This window comes from Rhinopithecus bieti, unplaced genomic scaffold (assembly GCF_001698545.2).
Source record: "Rhinopithecus bieti isolate Rb0 unplaced genomic scaffold, ASM169854v2 scaffold_12049, whole genome shotgun sequence".
NCBI classification, from domain to species: Eukaryota; Metazoa; Chordata; class Mammalia; order Primates; family Cercopithecidae; genus Rhinopithecus; species Rhinopithecus bieti.
In genome coordinates this window covers 559,736-586,916 of record NW_016807278.1, presented here as the reverse complement: position 1 = coordinate 586,916, position 27,181 = coordinate 559,736, and the positions used below count along the sequence as shown (strand labels likewise).

Here is a 27,181-nt window from a genome sequence, read left to right as displayed (position 1 = left end):
CACAGGTATTTATTGGGGTCCTACTGAGTTGGAAGTTCTCTGGAGGACATCACAAGACAGGTAAAAAGCAATTACTGCCCTAAAGGAGCTTAGAATCTACTTGAGAAGGCAAGGTTGGTACACTTAAATATAATTAAATGTGAGTGGGAGGCTGAGTGCTAACAATAGTCAGAAAAGGGTCCCCCAGCGAGGGCTGGGAGTGATGATAGAGGATTTGTCACTTTCCACACTGATTGGAAGCCTCTTCTATTTTCAAACATTCAGGAATGGAAATTTCACGCTTTTCCTAGGTGACCTCTTCCAATGTTTCATACAACTTTCTTGAAGTCTCCTTTGAGTCGTCTTGTAACCTTTGGACGTGGATAATGCTTGACTTTCTTGGGCCCAAGGATAGCCAGCCTTTCTTCCGTGGGTGGAGCCCCGGCTTCATCAGCTTCTCTTCCCACAGGTGGAGGAAGGATGATGGAAAGAGGCTGGGGTCCTGAAGGCCTTCCATCTTGGTCCTCCTCCCATGGTAACTGAGCAGTTCATCTTTCTGTCCCTCAGGGTCCTGGATTCCTCTCTGGGGCAGTCAGGCTGGCCTCAGCAGGAAGAGAGTCATCCTGGAGCATCTTTCTTTCCACATGGGGCAGCTGGTCTGGTTGGAGGTTCACTTCCAGAAAGTGTGTCATCTGAATTAGGGTGACCCTTTCTGCCTCCTGAGCTGCAGAGACACAGAGCAGACTGTGAGGCTTCTGGGTAAGGACAGCACTGACTTTGATTTCCTAAGAACCATTCCCACCCACTGCAAGTTTTCAAGAACTTTCCGACACAGTAGCAATGGAGCCCTAGTTGGTTAAGTTAAGCCAGCCTAGCCCCTGATAGGGCTTGGACTTTGGGACCTGGGTCTGAGAACCTTAGCCTCCTCCACTTGCTGACAGAAAATCTTGCCCTTTCTTTACTAGGTCTACATATCACAGAGCCGTCACTGTAAGAGTACTTAAACCTGGGCACATTGCTCTCAGAGAATCTTAGCAGGGCCTTGCAGAAGGGGGAAAATACGAGGTTTGATCCCAGGTCTGGGCCCTGCACTCCTGCTCTCTGCTGTGAGGGTTGCTTATGAGGCTTATGGTTAACATAGGCATCACAGCCTTTGTAATCCTCCAGGAACTTCTCCTTATGCTCTGGGATGCCATTGACACATAAGTACAGAGAAAATTTCTGATTTTATTGATTAAAAACCAAGGCAGTTTGGGCAGGGTGGCTCACGCCTATAATCCCAGCAATTTGGGAGGCCGAGAATCACTTGATGTCAGGAGTTCAACACCATTCTGGCCAATACAGTGAAACCCCATCTCTACTAAAAATACAAAAATTAGCCAGGCATGATGGTACACGCCTATAATCCTAGCCACTTGGGAGGCTGAGGCAGGAGAATTGCTTGAATCTGGGAGACAGAGGTTGTAGTGAGCCGAGATTGCACCATTGCACTCCAGCCTGGATGACAGAACAAGACTCTGTCAAAAAAAAAAAAAAAGAAAAGAAAAAAAAAAAAAGGAAGGAAGGAAGGGAAGAAAGGAAAGAAAGAAAGAAAGAAAGAAAGAAAGAAAGAAAGAAAGAAAGAAAGAAAGAAAGAAAGAAAGAAAGAGAGAGAAAGAAGAAAGAAAGAAAAGAAACCAAGGCCAAGAGTGGTTAAATGGCTCAGGCTAGAATTTAGCTCTTCTACACTGAAAAGTCCTGGCAGGACTCTACCCCTACCCAGCCTTGAGGGTGTCAGGTGGGAACCAGAACTCTTCTGTCTAGCCTTGAGGCTACTGAACTCACAGGTCCTCCTTCTCCGGAGCTTCCTTTGCAATAGAACCAGAGCCATAAGCATAAACAGGGCCAGCATGGTAGAGACAGGAGCCAGGGTCCGAGAGTTGCTTTCATCTTCAGGAAGAGCACTAGAGCGGGGATGGAAAGAGCACAGGAGAGAGGAGGTTGGAGCTGGGCAGAAGATTAAAGACCATTTGCCCACGTCCTCATTTTACAGGTGGGAGAGCTGAGGCCAAAGCAAGTGGGCAGCCCTGGTTCCCATGGCAGGTTAGTGGCAGAACTGGGACTAGAATCTCTGTCTTCAGGCTTCCAAGCCCGAATCCTTTCCCGCTTCCACCCATCTGTGTGTGGACCCTGCAATGCCTCCCAGTGAGAAAGAAGTGGTAGTCAGTGACTCCAGCCTCAGCAATGGGCTCTGCCACAACCTTTCCTTGTGGAAAGGAAGGAAGGAAGAAAAATGCTTCAGTGCATCTTCATCTTTAAAAACAGAGTTTCTATTCTTCATCTTTAAAAACAGAAAATCCTAATGAAAATTCCAGCCTAAATATTGTCTTTCTGTCATTTAAATATCACTTGAAAACCACATGGAAATACTCAGGGAGTGTTCTCATAGCAAGGCCCCTTGAGTGAGGGAGGGCATCTGATGTGTATGTCACTGTCTTGTGGGTACAAAGGGAGAGAAGTGAGCAGAGGGAGAGGGGCCTCCCTTGCATGCCAGGGATGAGACAAATGTGGGGCCCCCACTGGGAGAAAGTGCCTGGGGGTTACCTCTTCACAGAGGACTCCTTTCCAGGGGGCCTCCAGGGTCCTACTGCCGGGGCCTGGCTCAGCGTTGCTTGGGGACCTCTGTCTCCAGTGGCAGCATCTAGGTCCCCTGCAGCACTTCCTTCCCCAGATGCTGCCTCTATGCTGGTCCACACACCTGCAGCTGGAGTTCCCAAGGTCCACACGCCTACAGCTAGAGTTGTTTCTCCAACGTAGCCCAGAGATTGTTGCTTAGAAACTGGCGTTGCTCGTGGGAGGATTCCCCAGGCCAGAGTTTCTGAGACCAGAGCTGGTGGTCTAATGGTTCCTAGGACATTTTTGGCTGCATCAAGAGTGATCCTGACCCCCTCTGTGTCCTCCCTTGGCCTATCAGCCTTGGTAGTTGTCATCTCCCTCCTGTCCTTGCTGGCTCTCGCCCTGTTTGTCACTGAGCTTCTGGTGCCCCCCCAAACACCTTCTGTTGTATTGGACATGCTTCTGCTTTTTGAAGCTGGACTCTCTGGAATGGGAGCTGGTACTGTGACGGAACCCTCCGCCCAGCTGCCTGTCCCTGGAGCTGCTAGCCTGGTTGCTCCTGGGGTTTGTCTTCCTTCAGCTGAAGCTGTGGTCATGCTGGTTCCTGGAGTTGAAGCAACTGTGTCCCATGCTGTCCCCTGTCCTGAGGTCTGGGTGGTTCCTGGGGTCCATCTGTTGGCCACTGGAAATGCTGTTCCATAGGATCTCATGGTGAGCTCCCCAACAGCTGAAGTGGCTGTGGGGAGGGTGCTGGAGGGACCTGTGTGGACAGCAGAGGGAGGCCACATGGGAAGGCTGGCAGGCGGCCTACTGGTTTTGGCAAAGGACACCAGGTTTCAAATGTCTGCTAAGTGGAATGCAACCTCACTAAGAGATGCAGTCTTTGACCAATAGTTTGGATAAAATTAAAAATAGGAAAATTTTTCATTATCCAGTCTGTGGCAGACATTCTCTAGTCTGTGGCAGACACTGACATGTTATATTCCTATTTCCTTTACCCATGCCCACATATTTTCTATCCAGCTGTCTTGAACCCCCAAGCTGCTTTCTCCAGAGGCCCACCTCCCAGCAGGTATTGGTCTTCAAAAAAGACAAAAGAAACACTGCAGTTCTAGCAGAGCAGCCCGTTGCAGCAGGCGGCTGGAGAACAGCATCTAATAGAATTAACCTGCTCTCAGGCTGCCTCCTGTCATGCTGTCTCCTCTGCCAAGTGGCCTTTCACAGCCTGGATGCCCTTCCTATGCTCTGGGTGCCTGACTTGGGATCAACAACCAGAACCTGCCACAGAGGGCCTAGGCCTGGGATCTGTCAGAGGCCTGCTGAGGGGCTCAGCAAGAGTCTGTGTGAGGGACAGCCCAGTTGCAATTCTTCTGTCCTGCCTGTCACACCTCCTCTGCAGTGCTGCCGCTTCTCTGCATTTCTGAACATGTAGTTATCAGGATCCTAAGAAGCCACATTATCCCATTCTTGGAGCCATCTCCAAATATATATTTCACGACATTTGGGGGATTCGGGTGGGAGAGTGTACATGCATTCACTGGGGGAAGTTTTTCCTAAAATCTCCCTTTCTTTTGAAGGTCGCCTTCTTCTGAAATGAAAGCCTACTTCTTAAAGTCTTTGCCTTGCCCCAGCTTTTCATTGTCACTTCCCTAATGTTTCAAGCCCTTCTAGGTCTCTGAGCCTTCTCTCGCACTTCCTCCTTCCTAGAATGTGCTTCACCAAGCTTGACCCATCAGCCATCAGCTCATACCTGCAGAGATGGTCAGATTCATGCTTAAGAACAGCATGGCGTTTTCACTTCCAATGCCGCAGAGGTAGCATCCAATGTCATCCGGGGACAGTTGGGACAGCCTCACCACAAACAGGCCTCTCTCTGGAAAGTCTGTGAGAGCCACACGGTCACGATAGCGATGGTGAGTGTAGTGGTTGGTGGACACAATGGTCTGGCAGATCCATCTTGGGGGCCCCAGACGGCACCAGTACTTCCTTTGGTGCCTGTTGACAGATGAGGGGGCATAACGGCAGTGGATGGTGACAGCTCCTCCAGGCTCCCCAGACACCAGCCTTGAGCCCTTCAATGCATTTGGAGCTGTAGAAAGAGAAGGAAGTCAAAGGAGAGGGAGTGGTGAGCATAGTCACTGTTTGGGGAGTCACGAGCTTTGAACTCTGCCAGAATTAGGGGTCAGGTCAGAAAATGCCACTGTGAACATGGAACGGAATCAATATAGAAATGGCAGAACTCAGCCATTGGGAAAGCCGATGTTGCCCCAAGGTATGGAAGATGAAAATGTCATCATAATCTTACCCACTATTTAGCTAACACTTATCCTGTGCTATCCTGGTCCATCCAGAGCATGGTTCCCCTGTGCTCCAATACAGATGTTTAAAATGATGCTATCTGAGCACATGTATAAGGGCTGAGGCAACATCTGACACTCACTCACTCAGTCACTCCTCACTGTAGATTTAGACAACACCGTCCAAATGATGCCACCGACGATAACATTAAATGATAATTTATCATTAAAATACAAAAATATTCACAATTATAAACAAGGACCCTTTCAGGACACCAGTGATGATTCGCTGATAGAAGGGCTGTGGTTTGCATGGAATGTAAAAGAGAGATGCTAAACAGTAAGAACATATCAGTGTATCTTTCATGTGCAAAAGACGAGGAGCCCTGAAACACAAGAATCCCGTTCTGCTTGCTGGGTACCTGTCTGGACCAGAGGTTGCAAAATTCTTCACACTAGTCACTTTTCCATAGAAACAGAAACAACCAAATGCCACCATATAAGCACAGATGAGCAGTACTGTGAATATGTCTGCTTGGCAACAGGCATAAGGACAATTCGTAGTTGAACCACATATATGGCCAGCTTCCTGGATGACTTAAATGTGATGGGGTGCAAGCAGAAACAAAGTTTATTCTTTCTCTCACTGCCTCTTCATACCTTCTCCATGGATATCTCTGATCCTTGATGAAATCTCAGGCACAATCTCATGTATAGTAGCTTTCATAATCTCTCCTGGATAATAAAAAGCCCCGCTTAGTCTAAACTTATACATCCAGTCCAGTCCAATGCCCAGTTGAAACCTTTTCCTTTCTCCCAGCTGGGCTTGGAGTCTGTCATGGAGGAGGGGGGCACGGTTGGGGTCTTTTGCTTTGCTCTACCCCTTCCCCTGTTCAAAGCTTCTGTTTGGGAGTCTCTGCAGGGTTGGGTAGAGTGGGGAGAGGAGAGGTGAATGAGACAGTTGTGATCTGCCCTTGGTGCTTTCTGGGCATGGCAGATGACCAAGGCTGCCTCTTTTTTGCCTACCAGATATATTTTTAACATATATGGCTGTCGTTCTCTCCTTATGAGAACTGCATGTTCTTCTGCTGGCCTTTGGTGGCCACCACCCACAAGCCTATGACTTCTGGCTATCTGCCCTGCTCTGTGGTCATAGTCCCCTCTGGGTGGCCCTCTAGGTGGAGGCCCTGCATTTAGACACAGGAGGCACACCTGTGTCCTGTGGTCAGAAGAAATCTGAGACAAAGGGCAAGCTTGTTGAGTGACTTTCTGGAAGTTCCTTCTCTTACTTGGCTTAAAGTGAGGAAAAAGTGATGTCTACCGTCCCCTGGGACAAGTGGAGGGGACCACAACACAGGGACATCTCTCTGACACAGAGAGCTCTGCAGCCACTGATGATTCTCTCCCTCCCTCATTTGGCCTGGACAGATTCCCACGGGGCTGTTGCTGGGACCAGCTCCATGGTGTCTTTCTACAGCCCTGTACATGTGGTTCAGCATCTTGTGGTAGGATGTGGATGCCTGGCACCTATCAGTTTGTTCTGTCTTTAGGACCTCTAAACCCCAGAAAGTGCAGTTTAATATCCTTGATTTGGTTTGGATGTTTGTCCCCTCCAAATCTCATGCTGAAATGTGTTTCCCAACGTTGAGGGTGGGGCCTGGTGGGAGGTGATTGGGTCGTGGGGACATCCATCATGAATGGTTTAGCACCATCCCCTGGGGGCTAAATGAGTTATTTCTCAGTTCACATGAGATCTGGGGCCTCCCCTCACCCCTTCTCTTGCTCCCTCTCTCGCCATGTGCTGTGCTGCTCCTGTTTTGCCTCCCCCATGAGCAAACGCTTCCTAAAGCCTCACCAGAAGCCGAGCAGATACCGGCAGCATGCTTCCTGTACAGCCTGCAGAACCATGAGCAAGATTATACTTCTTTTCTGTATAAATTACCCAGTGTCAGGTATTTCTTTATAGCACTGTAAAAATGGCCTAATATAATCCTATTACCAGGAACAGTTAAGCAATTTGTGGGTGCCAGAGCAAAATAAAAATGCAGGACTTCTTGTTCAAAAGTCATTAGGAATTTCAACATGGCAACAGCAGAGCATTAAGCCGAGTACCTTCTGAGTATGGGGTCCTGTGTGAATGCACAAGCCCGGGAAACCTACCCTGCCTATTATGTGTGTATTCAGGTCTAATTACAGGAAGAGTAGAGGTCATAAATGTTATGGCTGTACTGATACTCACTGTAAGTTTAATTAAACAACACAACCCAAACCATGCCACTAATGAAAAAGTTAAATTACCATTTAAATTTACCGAGTTGTGAATATTTGCAATACTCACAATGACAAACAAGGACCATTTCAGGACAACAGTGATGATGCCCTGATAAAGTGTGCATACCTCAGATTTCAGGGATTCTCCTGATCTGCATGTGGCACATTTGAGAGGAGCATGATTCCATTAATCAGCAGGATGAGGTGGTCTGACTTTACAGTAGAAAGCTGATTAAGAACCCTTAATCGACCCTTGCAATGCACATAATTTTTTAATACCGAAGTTAAGAACCAATACCTTAAGGATTCATTTGATAGATCACTGATCAGTAGCTCTTTGTTATAAATAATAATTAAGGTTTGGGAAATTTTATATTAACTACCGTAAGAATTCAAGACCAGGCCAGCATTTTAGGGTCAATGTGTACCCACCTGGGGGCCCTGATGCCAATTCTCTGCTCATCCGTGGAGGTGGGTTTCCTGGCTCTCATCCCATCATTGTTACTCAGCAATTGTCTGTTGCTATGGCTTCCATTAGGAGAGGCTAGGGCTGCCTATAGCTGTAGGGAGCCTGACTTGGTCTGAGAGAGCCTGAGAGGTCTGAGGTCCATGGTTGAACAAAGGGAGGGTAGAGGTTATACCTGCAAAGGAGCTCTCCTCCCTCCAGCAGAGGGGTGACGAAGGCGTGAGTGTTCCCATGGTCCGGAGATGGGTCCTGGAGGGGAGAGAGCCCTCCCACAGCCATCTTGGATGGGGTCTTTTTTGTGGAAGGGCGAAAGAAGAACCTGCAGCAAAGGAAGGAGATGGGTCATCAGGGAGCCATCCATGTGTCCAGAAAGGCACCCACAGAGGAAATAGCAAACAGCCAGCTCCAAACCCCTGCCAGGCCAGATAGTTCCACGCCATCCATCAAGTAAGAGCTGCCTGCCCTCCTGCAGCTTCTCCCTCCCACTGCTACCACCTTGCTGGGGTCTCAGGCAGCAGCTGCCTAGAGGGGGAGGAGAGAGGGTGGGGAAGTGGGAAGGCAGCAATCACACCCCCTAACTGGACTGCAGGCCTTGAGGGCATGAGGTAGTATACCTTTAAATGAAGATTAAAGTGCTGACCAAAGCATTTAACTGGAAACTTTTAATGATCAAATTCAGAACGTTTGAGACTTAAAGCAATTAATTTAGGACTGTTACTTAGCAGAAAAATCATGGGCCTGCCTGAGTTGTCATTTGGGGGCAGGGGAAGCCTGCTGTTACTGAAAATTTTAAAAGGGACAGCAGGAGGTTAAAAGGTGGCGTGATTTTATCACACAGAGTGCTTACTCAAATATTGGCTACTTTTTTGTTGTTTTGTTTTGTTTTGTTTTGTTTTGAGATGGAGTCTCGCTCTGTTGCCCAGGCTGGAGTACTGTGGTGCAATCTCAGCTCACTGCAACCTCTGCCTCCCGGATTCAACCGATTCTTCTGCCTCAACCTGTTGAGTAGCTGGGACTACAGGTGCGTGCCACCACGCCCAGCTAATTTTTGTATTTTTAGTAGAGGCAGGATTTCACCATGTTGGTCAGGCTGGTCTCAAACCCCTGACCTTGTGATCTGCCTGCCTTGGCCTGCCAAAGTGCTGGGAGTATAGGCGTGAGCTACCGCGCCTGGCCTTATTGGCTACCTTTGATTCATTAAAACTCTGATTTGTTTTTAAGCCAGTTGTTAATCCTTTTTTTTTGGTATTATCATAGAATTTTCATTCATTCATTAATTTATTCAGTCATTATTTATTAAGCACCTATTTGGAACTAGATTCTAGGTACTGGGTAATCTTGGCGCATGCTCACTGTATTCCTCAATGGTTCCTTATTACCATCAGAATAAAATCTCCTACAGCGTGGAGATGGAGCCATTTGTCATCTAAGCATGGTTTATACCTGGACAGTTTTACCATACCAGCCTGTGAGGAACTTTAGGGCAGCCTGGAAGACTCAGGTCTGGTTTTGTAAGCCCCGAACCTGGGCTGGGTTTGGGACTCACCTTGTAGCAGGCACAGTATGAGGAAGAAAGGCATTTTCCATCCTGCCCTCCTGTTGGCAACCTGCAAAAAACACTCTAAATGAAAAGAGGCCTGAGAGAAGCTGGGTGAGGGCAGTGGGGACTTGAGAGAACAAGCATCTTCTCGTTTTGGGATCTCAGTTTGCTCGGCGCAGGGGCTGGGTTGCAGATATCTGAGAGTAAGACAAGCACTTCCCTCCCTGAGAAAGCATGACTTTATCCTTACCCTCCTAAGCATGCACATTTTGGTCACGTCCACGAGGCTAAAATGTCCCTTACCCTTAAAGGTTCTGTGTTCAGAAGAGGTGAAACTCCCTCTGTAGGATTCTAGCCCTGGCACCCACTCGCCAGCCTGGAGCTCTGAGTTTGTGGGAGCACCGTGTAGTGGAAAGGCCACGTTTAAAGTCTAAACTCTAGTTGGAATTGTGGGACCTTGGAAAGTTAGTCTCAGGGATTTGATTCCTTTTCAGTGGAATGAAGGAATCTGCATGGGGTTGTTGTTTCACAGCTTAAGTGAGATTGTGGTAAAGTGCCAGCAATGAGCCTGTAGTAGTCCACTTCTGTTCCTTTCCTCGCCACTTCCTGTTCACAGAAGGGGAATTGGTTTTTTCAAGGGAAGATTTCTGTTTCACTGTTAGTGTGCCTCTGGTCAGTAACAAGGAGTTAAAAATTAAATCTCAGACCAAGCAGCTCTCTGCACTGGGGTGCTATTCTGTTTCTTCTCCACAACTTCTAGAAAGCCCTCTCTGTCCCCTAATCTACACTGACCTTCACCCCTCTCTGGTCTCTGCCACTGGCCTGGGGAGCTTCCAGAGGGGACGGCTTTGTGTTTCATCCCTCTACCATCATGCTCTGAAAGGGGATCTAGCACATTGTAGATGTGAAATGCACAGCTATTGTGAACAGTAACCCTCCTCTTTTAATGGACACCATACTGATCACTACTCAAAGGTCTTTCACCACTTGCTGATAAAAAAGACAGATTGTGGCTGGGTGCGGTGGCTCATGCCTGAAATCCCAGCACTTTGGGGGGCGGAAGTGGGTGGCTCACGAGGTTAGGAGTTCAAGACCAGCCTGACCAACGTGGTAAAACCCCGTCTTTACTAAAAATACAACAGTTAGCCCGATGTGGTGGCACGCGCCTGTAATCCCAGCTACTCAGGAGACTATGGCAGTAGAATTGCTTGAACCCAGAAGGTGGAGGTTGCAGTGAGCCCATGCCACTGCACTCCCACTTGGGTGACAGAGCAAGACTCTGTCTCAAAAAAAAAAAAAAAAGACAGAGATTGTACATTATACTTCTTTTGTATTCCCTAGAGGGTATTCATGGATGCTTTTGAGTGATTAAAATCTACTCTTTGAATCTATCTACTGCTTCTGTTTCTGGGACCTATAGATTTTTTAAAAAGCAAACTAAAGTTAGCCAGTGAGTTTTCTTCCTACTCTGTTATGTTCCTCACTATTGTTAAGGACAGGCGCTAACAGTCAATGGTTTGGCCCATGGGCAGAAACCCCCTCACTCCCCCAACAGTTTAAGCCATGCAAAGCCACTGGCCAGTTTGGGACACAGGCTGTGCAGGAGGGAATCACAAAGAGGAAAACAGGGAATAGGGGAAAAAAGGAGGCAAAGGAAGTAGGAGAAGGGGGAGAGAAAAGGAGAGGTAGGAGGTGAAAGACGGGAAAAGGGAAGAGAGGGGACAGAAGAGAAAAGTAGAGAGTCCATGGGGTGGCCCTGAGCTTGTTTTCCTGCAATGAGACTTGGCAAGTTGTCACCTCAGCTTGGCTCTGCCCAGCCCTCTCCACTGAGGCCTTTCCCTGCTCTGTCCAGTTTGAGCCCCAAGGGTGGCCAGATCTTTAAAAGTCGATAGACTCTTTATGCATGTTTCTGTGCCTTCCCTCTAGCAAGTCCCCTAGCTTGGGCACTGCGATGGCAGTCTCAGACCCTTCCCTGCCTTACAGAGCTTCCTGTCCCCACCCGGAGACTCTCCCAGGGTGTTCTTGCACCTAATTCATAATTTGATTAATATTCGCCAAGTCCTGGCTGATTCTGGGGCTGGTACCTAGACACCCGCTGGGCAAATTTTTCTAAAGCACTAAGTGCTGATGCAGCGTGTGTTGGGGCCAAAGTCTCTGCATCACACCATCCAGTTCCTCTGAAGCCACCGGTGCAGCAATCTCTGGGCTTCAGGAAGAAAAGCCGGTTCCATGGGGGCAATGAGGAAGCAGGAGTATAAGATAAAATGTTTCTAGGGAATTATCAGCTTTGATTGGAGGCTGGAAGGATAATATTCAACAGAATGTCTCCAAGTCACCCTCTCTGCCAATGACCTTCAGAAATCCTTTCTCCAGGAGACAGGGGGCCATAATTCGGTAGCCTGGGGCCACAGGCTTCTGTTACTGCACACTGCATTTTAGGGGATGAGACCACATGAGGGTACTCTCTTGTCCCTCTTGTTCTGCTGGGAAGGGCATGCACCTCACCTCAGCTTTAGCATAGGCTGCTGTGTGACTTCCCAGATGCCTACTGGCCCTCTGAGCCCCAGTTCATTCCTATTCCCTCCCCACATCCCCTGGGCAGCAGATGAGAAGGGAAGGAGTCAGTGTGGTATAGAGGAGAGAGCACAGAACCAGGACTCAGGAGGGGCTGCAGCAGCCTGAGGCTGCTGCAATAACTTGGCCAATGTTCTGTTCTTCTCCCCTATGAAAGAAGAGCTTTTCCCGCATGTTCTTCATGTTTCTTCTCTTTGTAACATTTTTTTGGTTCTAAATTATCCATGACTTCTAAGGAACCATGCACTCTGGTGGGTGTGAGCAGAATAATAGGGAACTGAGAGGGAGCCCTTATGTTCTGCACCCTGGAACCCTTAACTGGCCTCCTGGGAAGAAGCCCACCTGCTCTGGGAAGGGCACTGAGGAGCATGTGTGACAGCTATGACTGCAGTTCACCCCCCACATTCAGAGGCAAGATCCCAACCTCCAGGAGAAAGCCTCATTTACCTTTTGTTCTCTAAGCTTCAGTGTGGCCTCTCCATCCATCTCAGTCGAGAAACAAGATCCAGGTGGACTTTTCTTCTTATGAGATGCAGGTGTTTGGACGTCTTCTAGTTGCTCTTCTTTAAACCTGGAGACTGAGAAGTCAAGGTGGTATGTTGGAAAGCAGCTGGAGCTAGCAACAGAAGGTTGGGGTGTAAGGCATAGCTCTGTCACTCACCTCAAGTCACTTCTTTTTGGATTTTATTATTTATAAGAGGAAGCCAGTCCTAATCCCTTGTCGTTCTTACTGTCACTTATTCCTGAAGAACTTTTCCAAGGGTGGTAACAGTAGCTTCAAGAAAGAAAACAGTGATCCATGTCCTTCCTCCTCTTGTGTCCCCTCCAGTCCGGGGTCTCAGACTATTTAGGGTGCCCCAGCTTACCAGCCCATTCAGGCATCTCCCAGACAAGTGATGCAACAACTTGGGCAGGAGGGCAGGGAAAATTCAAAATTCAGGAGAGGAATTCCCCTGCCATTTGGCTGGCAGCTGACCTGGCCCCTCCAACTCTCATAGAGAAGCACTTTGGGCAGCTTGGGTCACTGACTTCAGAGCTGCATGAGCTGGTGGTTACTAATTCATGTTCCTGACAAAGCATAATATAGTAAATGAGACGATTTTCATGGAAAGAAGACACTGAGAAGTGTGGCTTACCCAAATAGATGACACACTTGAAAAATACCCCAATATTTCGCTTTGGAAAATAGTTTATGGGTTTTTTTCCTTGTAAAAGATGTGATCTTCCAATCTCTGTTGGTCTGAAACTGACATTAAAATGGCTTGTACAGCTGAAGCACTCAACAATGAATGGGCACAAGGGAATGGGGGGGGCTGCAAGCTGTAATTTGGGACTTTCACTAGGACCCCTGATAGATACGATAATATGGCACCTCTGAGCCAATTAGAAAGGGCAACTCTTTCTTAAGAATAAATTCAGTTGGTATATTGTTGTGCAATTTGCCATAGCCATAGATGGCAGCATGTATTCTCCGTGCGATTCCCCATCCAAATTTGAAGGCAGATTGGGGGTAGAAACTGAGTCACTGAAAGCAATACCAGAGGAAGCGAAACAACTCTATGGGTGCTTGGAGTTCGGCCATGACAGGACAACTGTGCACTTGTGTGTGCTGGTAACTGCGTGCACAACAGTCTATGCTGCTCTCCCAGGACTTGGTCAGCAGCTTCCAGTGCTAGAGCTCCAGATCTTCACCTCCATCTATAGCCTCTCATATTAGTTAAAATACATCTACAATGTGAGTGGTATCTCCTTAGTAATGGCGCTCTTGAGCAGCTCACAACCTGAAGAACTGTATACAGTGGCCTTGCCTTCCGAGACTCGTTTCCAGAAATGAGTGACCTTCTTGTAGGTGGTAGAGAGGTAGCTAATGCCTGGCTAGGTTCCCTGTTTCCACTCCTCATGGAGCAGTATAGTGTCATGTTTGATCACATAGACTCTGGAGTCAGACTCCCCCCTCCTCTCAGTTAAGATCTCAGTTCTACTTTTTACTGGGAAAATGACATGGGAGGAGAAAATAGCACCTATCTCATAAAGTTATTATGTGGATCAAATGTGATAATCCATACAATTCAAAGTTCTTAGTATGCAGTTAATTTTCATTAAACATTAGCTGAGAATATTATTAGCTTGGCTTGTAGCAAAGGGAGCAGGTGTCTTATCATGATCGAACTCTCAAAAGAAAAAAAATCCCTTTGATGGTTTTCATCTATTCAAGGGTCCTCTCCCTCCCTCCTTCCCTTCCTTCCTTCATTCCTTTTCCTTTCCATTATTTTCGCATTTGAAAGATTAAAAATTCATCAATTTGTCTAAGGACACTTCTGAATTAAATTTATATTCTTAAGTAAACATTTGTCAAATTTTCACCGTTTTGTAAATGTTGCTGCCATTTGCATCCTTAAGGGCATATTTTTCTGTTTTATCTACTTTTGAACACTTTGAAGACTTTTGATTACAGAAACCAAAATTATAGTAAAGTACAATTAATTGTAATGCACTGGTCCGGTTTCCAGAGCACTTTCTCAGAGCCATGATGTCCCTTCTCTGAAGCTTTATGGAGGAGAAAACTCCATACTGGCTGCTTCTCTTGGGGATACAACTGAATTTTCTTATCCAGCACAAAGCCCCAGGGGTTCCTTTACATAGATATATGACACTATAACCTTCTGATTTTAGGCCCTAGACTCCGGAATCAGGCTTGACCAGATGTCAGATCTGGGAAGAGCTTTGTCCATTCCCTGTCCTCCAGTTCCCACCTCCAATCCCCCAGTTAGCAAATGACTTTGTTAAATATACACACATGAGTAAAAACCAGCAAACAGAAAACTAACCCAAGAAAGGAAAGCTACTTGTGCTGCAAAACAATCCATATGGATCTCTTCCCTCTCTAAAATGTGCTTTCTAGTGTGTAATGAAGAGCAGTGGACAGAGGTGCTTTAGGTTCCCACGTGGCTCACCCAATCCTGTCCCTTTCCTTGGTAGTCAATGCTTCTCCTCCTCCTTATGTGTTATGGCAGCTTTCTGCTCGCTGTACCCACTTGGTAAGCTTTTTCTACCCTTGTTGTCTGCTGGAAAGATACATGGTCCCTCCTAGCTCAGGTAAAATACTAAGAGGTATTGAAGAAAACATTATTTAAAAACACCTGCATTCATACAAGTCCTTGGTTACTTACTTAGAAATTCACAAAGGAAGGTGAACTATGAGACTTGTCACTCCTCCAAATGACAACGGAAGAAAGTATTTGTATAGCACAAATAATCATTTTATAATGGCATTTAGCAAGCTTTTATAACCTCAACCACCACTTCCCTGATAGCAAAGCTGGCAGTTCAACAATATTCAACGCCTAAACACAGGAGGCATTCCAAAGGCAGTTAGTTGAGTGCTGAGACAGTTTAAGTTCATGTACAGGCTGTTGGCAAAAGAACAGAGTAAAGAATCCCAGGAGATTATTTCATAGATGGGAGCATTTTAGCCTAAGACTTTAGCTGTAGCTCGTTCTAGAATGTTGGTATGAATTGCTGTTGGAGAACATGATCAGCACCTCTTAGCATAATCTTTCTGGAGTGACTTGAGTCTGAGAATGGAAATGAATATGTTTCTTACTGATTAAGATTATTCAGTTAGGATGCTATTTTGAATACACATTCTCCTGTGATAATGAATCACTGGTCCTCGTAGGATGGAAAGGGCCCCCCAAAAATTAACTTGCCACTAAGGAGGCTATTGGTCTCCGTCTTCTCAAAGAATGGTGCTATTTGTGGGGGCTTTGTGTTCATCTCTGTTGCTGGCAGGTTGAATGTTTGATAGCAATAGTAACTAACTCAGTGTTGATTAGTGGGAGCCTATACTGTTTGCTGGGCCCATACATAGCCTCCATTCTTCTGATAGTGCACCTTCCTTAATGTGTACACTGTGTTAGCACCAGGGTGGCCGATGGCTGAAGCTGGCTGATGTCAGAAGACCAAGCCATCCTGTCTACTTGGCAGTTAGTGGTTCTTCCATGGTGGATTCTCTCTGGTGAGCATTAGCATGTGATACAAAGATCTTCACACTTCCTGCCGACTCCCTTGTCCCTCCATGTTCCATTACCCCCACCTTTCACTCTGTATGTATTCTAACATCAGGTCATTTCTCCTTTCACACAAATAGATGACCAGGTGCACTGTCCAAGCTCTGTCCTTTGGATGGACTTTCTCCTGACTCTGTCTTTTAAGACCATTCCTTGTAGTACACCTACTATCCACCTTCGACTTGAACCAAACCAACTCATTTATAAACAAAGCTTGGGTTTTTCCCCTGTCTGCCATTAGCTATCAAGTATGCTCTTCTGTGGCCCCTTATGAGCCCGGGGTGGGGCACTTGTGTAACAGTGGTAGTTATTATGAGGGTCCAGGCTGCCTGCTTATGCAGCTTGCTGTGCTTTCAGGTCCTTGTGCTTGATCCCAGCCAAAGTGCTTATAAGTCATGATGAATTGCTGCTGGGTCTGCCTGACCTTATGACTTGGTGGGTGTAACAACTCTTAGCTCATGATGGGTAGTTCCAGATGTATACTCATTTGGTGTCCTGTATTCAGGTACTGTGTCTCAACTAGGACTCGGTGTCATACCAGGAGTTGTTTTTCAAAAGGCACATGATGCTCCCCTGCAGATGCCATGGCCTTGCAAAAGAATCTTAGGGGACCACGTGACTAGGGAGTGATTCTTCCACTAGGGCTTGCCATAAGCTCCGCATAGCATCTTTTCGCACCACCTAGACCTCCAACACTAATGAGTGCAGGGCTGCTTACAGCTAAGCCTGGACCTGCTGCAGAGGCTTTTCCTGCTCTGGGCCCCACTCAAAGGTAGAAGCCTTTCATGTCACTAGGTGTATGGGCCAGAGCAGTATTTCCAGCTGTGGAGTATGCTGCCTCCAGAACTAAAGAGGCCTGTCAGATGTGCTGCTTCCTTCACTGTGGTAGGAGGCGCAAGGTGTAAGACAAGGTGTACCTTGTCTTTACTTCGGATGAGGTTTCTTGGCAGGCTCTTTATCACTGGACTCCTAAAAATATTACCATGTGACAGGTCCCTGAATCTTCATAGGTTTACCTCCATCCTCTGATCCACACGTCTTACGAAGCCCTCCAAAATATAGCCACCTCTTGTTCATGTGGCCTGACTAGCATAAGAGCATCAAATAATGGGTCAATGTGACATTTTTAAGGATATCTAGATGATGTTGATTCCTTTGGACTATATTATGGCAGAGGACAGGGGAGTTAACATAGCCCTGGGGCGAAAATATAAATATGTATTGTTACTCACCTGTGTAGATGCAGTTGGTTTCTAACTCTCTTCTCTGAAGGGAATAGCAAAGAATGCATTCACCAAATCAAGGCTGCATACCACGTACATGAGGCTTTGCTAATCTGCTTGTAGCAGGTAAACAGACACAGTGGCTGAAAATGGGGTTACTCTTTTGTTAAGTGTGTGGTTATTTACTGTCATCCTGCAGGGTCCACTTGGTTTCTGCAGGGGACAACTATTGAATTAAATTGAGATACCATGGGAACTGCCATTCTTGTATCCTTTCGATTTTTATGGGTGATATTAATATCCAGAATTACCCCCAACACATGATATTGTTTTTATAATCTTGGCTGGGGATGGGGCAGTTTCAGAGGCTTCACTTGGTCCTACTGTGATAGTTCTGAACCCACAGTCCTAGGATCCAATGATCCAAGTAGCTAGTATATGAATCCCAATTATACATTCAGAGACTGGAGAAATTACCACTGGGTATAAGCTGGACCTTGGCCAGGACTTTACTTATTACCTGGCTCCCACATGTCCCACTAGTTAGAACGGTAGCCATGAGGATGCTTTGATTCTCTGGGCAACATGCCAGTTTGGTACAGTTACCCAGGTAAATGATCCTGGGTCCCTTTGGGAAGGGCTTATGGAGTCGTTACTCTGTATGTTTACTGGGGTGTTGCACGATTCTTTCTTCCAGAGACCTGACTGAGTCCAACTCTGAAAACCGGTTCAGATTTAGAAAAGGCCAAAGGATCATGACATTGTATTGGGGCTACTGCTTTCAGACTCCTTATTATCCATCCTTGACTTCTTCTAGTGGTCTAAGCTAAGAAACATTCTTGTTGGTCGAGTATCTATTTTGCCTCTATGGGCGCTGTGTTCCTTTAGTCATCTCCGTAATTCTGTGGGTCAGATCTTCTTGACTGCCAATCCAACCCCACTGCGCATTGTAATAACTTCATCCACCTGGCTTCTGCAGTTAAGTGCCACCACCTGGTTTCTTTGGCGCTGGGCCTATCATCACCATTGGTATCACTGAGTCAAATTCTCTACCTGGTCGGTCGCAGTGGCTCATGCCTGTAATCCCAGAACTTTGGGAGGTCAAGAGGGGTGGATTGCCTGAGGTCAGGAATTCAAGACCAGTCTGGCCAACTGGCGAAACCCCATCTCTACTAAAAATACAAAAAAAATTAGCCAGGCATGGTGGTGTGCGCCTGTAATCCCAGATACTCGGGAGGCTGAGGCAGGGGAATCACTTGAACCAGGAAGGTGGAGGTTGCATTGAGCTGAGATTTCACCACTGCACTCCAGCCTGGGCAACAGAGTGAGACTCTGTTTCAAAAAAAAAAAAAAATTCTCTACCTACTTTTCCAACCATCAGTCCTGGCTTATCGAGGAGATTCCCAACTGATATTTTCAGTGATGCTATTTTCCTTCTCACTAGATCATTTCTTTTGGATTTTGTAAATGGTATAGTCTCTGGCCCTTCTTATAGAACTGAATCATCTGGTAGGCCTTCCAGCCTCATGGTGTATCCACTCTAGCATACTGACTTCCCTGAGCTTTTTTATTTCTACATCTACTGTCTGCTGGGGTAGTGCTGGCATTTCAATCACATCAAGCTTGGGCCATCACTTTCTCCCTGCTTTCAGGAGCCATTTGAGCAGCCAGGTCACATCACCTCCTGGGGTCCTTGCTATGGTGTCAAATCCTGTATCTCTGGAGAGTGATCCCAAATCAGTACACTCTTCCCTGTCCTACCTGATGCTCCCAGCCCCTTGATCCGGCATCTTCAGGATCCAGTCCTGCATAAACTCCTCTGACTTTTGCTGGTATAGGCTGGCTAGGACTAGCAGCTCATTTGAGGTCTTTTCTTCCATTATCAGACCCAGCACATACCCAGTTGGGTTATGCTATGACATACCCCTAGTTATAAGCCTAGTTACAAGGAGCAGAGATGGTGGGGAGAGGCCTGTGTATTGTCGTCAAGTAAGGTGGGGGAGGGAGAATTGGGAAGGGAGAGAGTAAATGATGAAGTTCCACTCTGTATTTCAAAAGCTGACACGTAGGATCCCCAGTGTTCCTGGGGTCATCTCCTTCCTAACTGTTCAATTCATGAAGCTGAGCTTCATTTTGAAAGAGAGAAGAGAAAGGGATCTTGCAGTTCTACCTACTTTGGCATGGGAGTTTTCCTGTCTAAAAGGAAGCGCTTCCTTTCTCTTTAACAAATCTTTATCAGGCACCCACAGATCATAGTGCTAGGAATATTAGGGAGTATGGTAAGACATATATACACGGTTACTGTCCTCAAAAAATTTAGTACCTAATTGGGAAGGAATAGGAAAACTCAAATATCAAAGCAGGTCTCACATATTCAAAAAAATAAAACCTCCAAAGAGTGAGAGAAATTAATGGCCCAAAGACATTAGGAAAGCGTTCTCATGTAATCCTACATCGTCATAGAATCATAAAGTAGGAGACCTTAGAAGTGACCTAATTCAAGTCTCTACTCAATAAACAGTATTTTCAGAGACTTCTTTTAAAAGTAGGCATTCAGTCTTAGTTTGGTTATCTCAGGGACAGGGAACTCAATCAAGTCAATTCCATTTTCAAATATTTCTAATTTTTAGGAAATTCTAATGGAGAAAAATCTAATTTCTTTTAATTCCTACCTATTTGGCACTACTTACATCTTCTGAAAGGAGAAATACAGGATTAAATCTACTCCCGCTTCCTCAGTAGCCTTTGAAATAGTTCTCCAGAGTCTTCTGTTTGTTCACCTTGTTAAATCAAGTTTAGCCTAAAGCTGCCTCCTTACATATTTTAAATTTGGCCTAAGGGTTTCTCTATACATTGTGAACTCTAACAAGTGGAAGTGTAAACAGACCGTTGCCTACACTTGTGCCAATTACTGACTTTTGACCAATTAAATGTGGTCAACTGTTTGAACCGTGTTCAAATAAGGCAAACGCTGAGCGGTAACCAATCCAGTTGTTTCTGTAACTTACTTCCGTTTCCTTGTATGTCATTTTCCTTTTTCTGTCCATAAATCTTCCACCATGTGGCTGTGCTGGAATCTCTGTGCCTATTCTGGCTCAGGAGGCTGCTCGATTCACAAATCGTTCATTGCTCAATGAAACTCCTTCAGATTAAATTCAGCTGAAGTTTTTATTTTATCAACCTAAACATTTCTCATTCCTTTGAACTAAAATCATAGAATATTATTGATACAAATGGCCATCCTTTATTACAATGTCTATTTTCTGCCAGTGCCTATGCCTGCCACAATTGCATTTAAGCATTGCAATGACCCCATAAGTCAGATGGTATTACTACCCCTATCATATGGATAAGAATTCTGGAGACTCAGGGAAGTTCAGCCTCCTCTCACCATCTGAGTTGTTCCTTCTAGATGAATTTGTTTGTCAGTGTGTCTTGAAAGCCTCTGGGAATTGAGCCTGTAGGTAATGGTTTTTTTTGAGCAGGGTAGTGGCGGTAGACAAAATGTACTAGAAGGAAAACATTCGGAAAAATGAAAACCTTTTAAGAAACTGTGACAACAGCCAAAGGTGATAAGGTTGGGATGGCAGTGATAAGTAGCACAAGGTCAGGTTGATTACTCTGGTGTTGAGGAGTGAGGGGGTGGTGGGGTAGAGAATGAGAAAAGATAGGGGGATTAATTTAATGAGGCTTCAAGTATTTATCAAGAAGGTGCTATGCACCAGGCACTTTGCTGGGTTCTGGAAAGGGATAGTGAACAAAACAGACGCATCCCTTGATTGATAGTCTGCTGGGGGAGAGGAACATTAACCCAATTAGCATAGCAAGAAGTATATACAATATAAGTGATTTAGAAGTATTGGTAGGTATTAGGAAGGGAAAGAATAGGGCTCTAAGGAAGCAATCGGGGATCATTCTGGAATAGGAGAATGTGCTATGTGACCTTAAGGTTGGTTGGTCATTCTGATGGTGAGAAGCCCATCTCCCAGTTCTAAGTGATACGCTCCAAGTTTGGCCAACTGCCCAGCACCCACCAGCTGCTCACTGGACTCAGAGTGAGAATCTGTTTTTAGACGGTGCCTGACTTGAAGCACCCTCTAGTGTTAGTGAAAGGAAGGTAACAGCCTGAAAGAGGAAATTGGGGAAAGACAAAAGAAATAAATTGAGACTTGTTTTGGGAAGAGGTGGCCTGAGGAGAAGCCCCAGAGGCCTGGGCTAACAGCGCTGAAGATGAGCTTTACAGAGTGTGTCCCTACACCCCAGATGAGAAAGCAGTGACAAGCCGGGAGCAATTCCACTGATCTACGTGGTTTTACTCATTTACTCTTATGAGAAGTTACTAGTATAGAACTCTATACTACAGGTCTGGAAACTGTGGCACAGAGGCTAAATAATTTCTGTAAGGTCACATAGCTTTAAGGGGGTAAAGAACAGAGCCAAGAGCTAGTGTCACATGAAAAATGGCCCTGGCAGATCTCTCTATCCCAGTGCAGGTTTGAGATGATTTAGATGTGCTTGGCTGAGCCTTTCTTTGCAAAAGCTTGCCTGGGAGCTGATAAAGAAATTCAAACAGATGTGATAAGCTGTGCTACCTGTTACTGGGCTGATGCTGTAGAAAAATCCTACTGTCTCAATGGCTTAGCACCACAGACTTTATTTCTCACTCAAATGAAGTCCCGTGGGGCGTGGCAAGGGCTCTCCAAACCATCTTTCAGGGACCAAGCTCCCTCTGTCTTGTGGCACTGCCCTCTCAACACTTGGCCCCCAAATTTACTGAGTCAGGGAAGGAAGGGAGGGAGGAGGTACACTGGCTTCATCCCAAAATTGTTACACCAAACTTCCACTGTTAATTAGCCTGAATTAGTCACATGAACCCAACTTAGCTGCAAAGGACAGTGGGGAAATGAAGAGACATGGATTATTAGGAGAGCACTATGGGTTCCCTAAAATGGGACTGACGCCAGAGCCCAGCAGCAGACCAGCAGAGGCAAGGAAAAAATGGATGAGCATAAGCAGTGGTTCATTTCCTCCCCCGCCCTGCAAAGCAAGATAACACTCATTGGACTGTGGGAGAACACAGCCTGTCCTTGCCTTAGGTCAGGCTGTTTTTGCTTTGCCACTCTGCTCCTGTCCCAGGGAAAGAGCAGGAAAGTTGGAAAAGGGTCACTCCACAGAGCAGTGAGAAGTTGCACTTAGTTTGTGAAAGGGGAAGAAAAAATAATCTTTCCTCTCTTGGATGTGTGGGGAGACAGTGACTGGGGAGAGAGCACAGAGACTTGAGCCCCTGCAAGTTCAGCGTGAAAACCTAATCCCTGAGGAATTTGCTATCCTTCCTCCTTGTGGGGTGTGGCTCCTGTGGTCCCCACTTCCTGGTATTTATGCCCCTGTGTAGTCCCTTTCTTGGGTGTTGGTGAGACCTGTGACTTACATTTAACCAGCAGAATACAGCAAAGGTGGTGAGAAGTCACTTCTGTGGTTACATACAGAATAAGAAGATTGTAATGCCCATCTCTTGCAGGAAAACTCTGTCCCTTGCTGGCTTTGTTGAAGTTGGCTGTCATGTTGTGAGCTGCTCAGTGGAGAGAGTCATATGGTAAGGAATGGAGGGCAGCCTTTGGCACATAGACAGCAAGAAACTGAGGCTTTCAGTCTGGTCACCCACTGGGACCTGAATCCTACCAATCATCACGTGAACTTGGAAGTGGGTTTTTCCCAAGTTGAGCTCTCAGATGCAAACCCAGACCTGGCTGACACCTTGACTGAAGGCTTACAGAGGACCCAAAGCTATGCCAGGACTGTTGACCAAAAGAAAGCAGGAGAAAAATGTGTGTTGTCCTAGGCTGCTGACTCTATGGTAGTCTTGGTATGCAGCAATGGATAAGTAATGCACGGGGGTCAGAAAGTGTGAGATGGTAGTGCATTGGTTTCCTAAGGCTGTCATAACTAAGCACTATAAACTGGGTGACTTAAAACAGCACAAATCTATTCTCACAGCTCTGGAGCTAGAAGTCTGAAATCAAGGTGCAGGCAAGGCCATAGTCCCTCTGAAGCATCTAGGGGAGGATCCATCCTTGCTTCTTCCAGGATTTGGTATCTCCAGGCATTCCTTGGCTTATGACAACATCACTCCAGTCTGCCTCTGGCTTCACATGGCCATCTTCCCCATGTGTCTCTGTCTTCTCCTTTTCTTATAAGGATATCATATGGGATTAAGAGCCTTCCCTACTCCGTATCACCTTATCTTAATTACATCTTCAATGATCCTATTTCCAAATAAGGTCGTTCTGAGGGACTAGGGGTTAGGACTTCACCATGGTTTTTTTTGGCACATTTCAACCTATAACAAGAAAGAGAGAGAGAGAGAGAGACAGAAGAGCTGACAATTGAAGTATCATCTGGAAAACAAGCACCTTCTTGGTGGGCCAGGTGAACATATCCAAGCAGTCTGCACATTCAGAGCAAGGATGAGTGTCTTTGTAGGTGAGGAGCTCAGAAACTGCAGGGAGTGGACCCTTCCCTTCTCTCCAGGAGCTCCTTGAAATCTGTGAACAAAAGCCTAACTTCACCAGCTGAGAGAATCCCCATCCAGAGAATGGCTTTTCGCACAGCTGCCAAAAGGGTTGTGTGACCTGCCTCATGGCAGGGGATGGCCAGATTATCCTGTATTCGAAGTCTTTGTATTCTAAGGTACCCTCATTCCATTAGTTTGGTGGTGTATTTGTAAGCCTGTCCTGGGTTAATGAATGGACCCTTTTCTCTGTCTCAGATACCGGAAGGGCCCACAAGCTACAGTACGTTTTCAACTATAGGCAGTTGCTGCCACCTTGTGCCAGAAAGACTCCATGGCTACAGTGACCAGGGACCTCAGATCAGGACACTGTGAAGGGGCACATCTAATAATTGTTCTTGGGCAGCAGGTGTAAATCGAGATTGTCCCAGGCAAACATATGGTCAACCCTGGGGAATGCAAGGGAACAACAGGATGTGCAAGGACTTTGCCAAGAATAAACCTGAGTTTTCCAAAATGTTCTACTTTTCTACATTTACTCTCAGCATGAAGCTTCCTGTGCCACCTATGGTGGCCATCACACCTCACACAAGGTTAACAATACATGAAAGAGTTCTGAATTCCTCTGGCACAAAGAAGAATGAATTTCCAACTACGCCTACTGGAAGAAAAAAGTATCTTTCTACATTGCCTTTGAACACAACATACCCCAAACACATGTAAAACTTTGTTCTGACTTTAAGGGTGCATTTTAAATCAATGAAGGAACAAAAAGCCCAGAAAGGGCCTCTCTCTCTCTCTCTCTCTCTCTCTCTGTGTGTGTGTGTGTGTGTGTGTGTGTTTGGTGCTTTCAAAAGTGACATATTACTCAGATATGGAAAAATAAAAGTAAAATTTTTGTCTTATAATTGTTTAGTGTGGGTACTAATTTCTGTTGGTAGCAGGGATGAGGTGACATTGGCAAGATATTTAAATGTACCAATTAATGGAAAGTTAATCTCCATTGCTCAGATCTGCTTTAGGTAAAGCAGCCAATTCAAAGCTTAAACTCTAAACAGCTTGAAGGGATCTCTCCTACCCCTTCTCAGGATGGTGTCTGGGTGCAGTGGTATTGCTCAGATGTCCTTGGTCCTCCCTACCCTGTGCTGAAATGCCCCTCATTCTGCTTGGTGATGAAGATGCCACTGGTTTGATCTGGTTCGTGCGCATCATAGTGGCATCTGCCCCCCAACATGCACACACAGGGGTCCTTACCATTGCCTCTGGTGACAAGAGCTCCATATACTCTGAGCTTCCTTAGGAACTTGGGTCTTTTCCGCTCTCTCAGCTATCATGCATCTCAGTGGGGTGCCGGAAAACTCTAGATTGCTTTCTCTCCAACATGCTGTTGTGTGTGGTCCCTTGAAGACGGGCCTCAGCACGTGCCTGTGATTGCTAGTTCCCCTTTCTTGGATCATGTTGGATGCAGCATCCGCCGTGGTGGAGGGTTTCTCTACAAGGTCTATGGTTTTCCCAAGCTCTGCCCAGTCTTTGAAGGACAGCAGCTCCTGAAGTTCTTAGACTCTCCCAAATTTATCTTGGGGGTGGTTTTATCCAAGATGCATCCTCCTGCCCTATAACACCTCTTGTTAATGTTCCATCCTGGGGTGAGGAAGGGAGCCAGAATATTTCAGGTCACCCTTTGCCCTTCTTTTCTCCCTCACTCACCCAGATCCTAATCCCAGGATTAGAAGGAACTTCTTCCTTCCTCAATGGTGAGGGCTTCACTAACATCATATTTCATATTCTTCTCTGATCAATGGTCAATAATCTGTTCTGATTAGTTCTCTGGCTAGCTGAAAATCCCCTCACTTTTTTTTTCAATGTTCTCAAGATAGCCTAGAAAATGAAATAGGAGCTCCCCTATTTTTGATGGTTCTTCCCTCCCCATGAAGCTCTGGATGCCATCAATTCAACGTTTGGGGGTCACAGGCTAATCAGAGTCTAGGATTTATTTAACCAGGTTAATATCTGAAAACATATTATTGTTTTACAGTGAGAATTGTGAATTTGAACAATGTCATCAAATAATATTAAAGGAAAAATAGTCTTAGCTAGCAATTTAGAAAATAAATTGCTCTGATTAATTGCTAAAAAAAATTCCAGATGGATTAAACAATTGAAAAACCATATTATTTTAAAACTAGTAGAAAATGGAAGTAAATATGTATCATCTCTAAAGGAGTAATTTTCTAAGCTTTAAAATCATATAAGAAAGAACATAGGAAAAGAGAAATTAAAATACTTTTTAACAATTTGCCCCTCAACAATATATAAAAAGGAAAACAAAAGACTTAGAAAATATTTCCAGCACATACGAGTCAAGGAATGTTACATGGTTATATAACGGAAACTGTTATTCATTGCAGATTAAACTGATGCTTTAAGAAAGCAATTTGTCGACCGAGCACGGTGACTCATGCCCGTAATCCCAGCACTTTGGGAGACCCAAGCGGGCAGATTGTGAGGTCAGGAGTTTGAGACCAGCCTGACCAACACGGTGAAACCCCATCTCTACTAAAAATACAAAAATTAGCCGGGTGTGGTGGTGCACGCCTGTAATCCCAGCTACTCAGGAGGCTGAGGCAGGAGAATCACTTGAACCCAGGAGGTGGAGGTTGCAGTGAGCCAAGATCACGCCACTGCACTCCAGCCTAGGTGACAGAGTGAGATTCCATCTCAAATAAAATAAAACAAAATAAAATAAAAAAGAAAAGAAAGCAATTTGTCAATATAATCTAAGAATCTCACTATCTGGAATTTATCCTAAGGAAATAATTTTAAAATATACACAAGATAGCTATGCTTTTTATAATCACGTTCATGTTACATTGTGATAATCATTAGATACATTTGACTCTCCCACCAGACAATGGGACATTGTGTTGTTTTCACCTCTGAATCAGCATTCTTAGTCTGGAGTCTGGCATAATTGAAGGTGGCAAATAAATGTTGCAGAATAACTGTTTTGTTGTAGTATTTATATTATACTTAAAGACTGAAACAATCTTAATTTTCAACAATAGGAGAATGACTAAATAAAATACAGTGTTGTCACTTAATGGAGATATTGTCAACTGAAATAGCAATATGTTGTCAGACATGGAAAACATTTTATGTAATTGTAGCAAGTATGATCTTAAAGTACATACTCAGTTGTAGCCAAAACATAACTTTCTTCAATTTTCTGTAGTAAGATTTACATTCCTTTTCAAGCCCCATTTTGACTAGTGGTACACACCTGGTGTGTGTCGTGTTATGCTGATTCTGGGTAACCTCAGGCAATTCAAAGTCCTGTTGCCATGCCCTATTCCCAACTGCTTGCATTTGCCCTGAGATAGTACCTAGCAGTTTGTCATTACCTGCTCCTACGGGCATCCACTAGGATGGGATGTCTATTGACTTCTTTCTCTTTGACCATGGATCCATGCAGGACCTGGATTGTCCTCTGTTCCCTAATACAGAGGTTTTTCAGGCCAGCCTCTGACTTAGCCACATTCCATCTGCATTGTCACATCACCCTCGTGCTGTGGGGAGTTCTGAGAGGTTGCCTTGGGTCCTCAGGTCCTAGCTGGGCCACCTGTAGCCTTTGCTGCTCTCATATGGTGTTAAGTAGAAG

The 27,181-nt window shown here is 45.6% G+C and overlaps 1 protein-coding gene across 8 annotated transcripts; it reads right to left on the bottom strand.

Moving 5' to 3' along the window:
• FCAMR (Fc alpha and mu receptor) lies at nucleotides 1-27,036 on the bottom strand. Of its 8 annotated transcripts, XM_017880944.1 has the most exons (10): nucleotides 26,925-27,036; nucleotides 24,778-25,164; nucleotides 22,444-23,352; nucleotides 12,170-12,300; nucleotides 9,155-9,215; nucleotides 7,784-7,927; nucleotides 4,325-4,663; nucleotides 2,563-3,334; nucleotides 1,804-1,922; nucleotides 1-703 (listed from the first exon to the last, which is right to left on the bottom strand). In XM_017880944.1, the coding sequence occupies exons 3-10, from the start codon at nucleotides 22,574-22,576 to the stop codon at nucleotides 543-545; spliced, it is 1,860 nt and encodes a 619-aa protein (XP_017736433.1). In that variant the 5' UTR covers nucleotides 22,577-23,352; nucleotides 24,778-25,164; nucleotides 26,925-27,036; the 3' UTR covers nucleotides 1-542. The 8 variants fall into 8 exon arrangements, with proteins under 8 accessions (XP_017736433.1, XP_017736431.1, XP_017736437.1 ...); XM_017880942.1 differs by lacking the exon at nucleotides 22,444-23,352 and having other exon boundaries at nucleotides 12,170-12,338; XM_017880948.1 differs by lacking the exon at nucleotides 22,444-23,352.
• Between the last annotated feature and the right edge of the window lie 145 nt (nucleotides 27,037-27,181).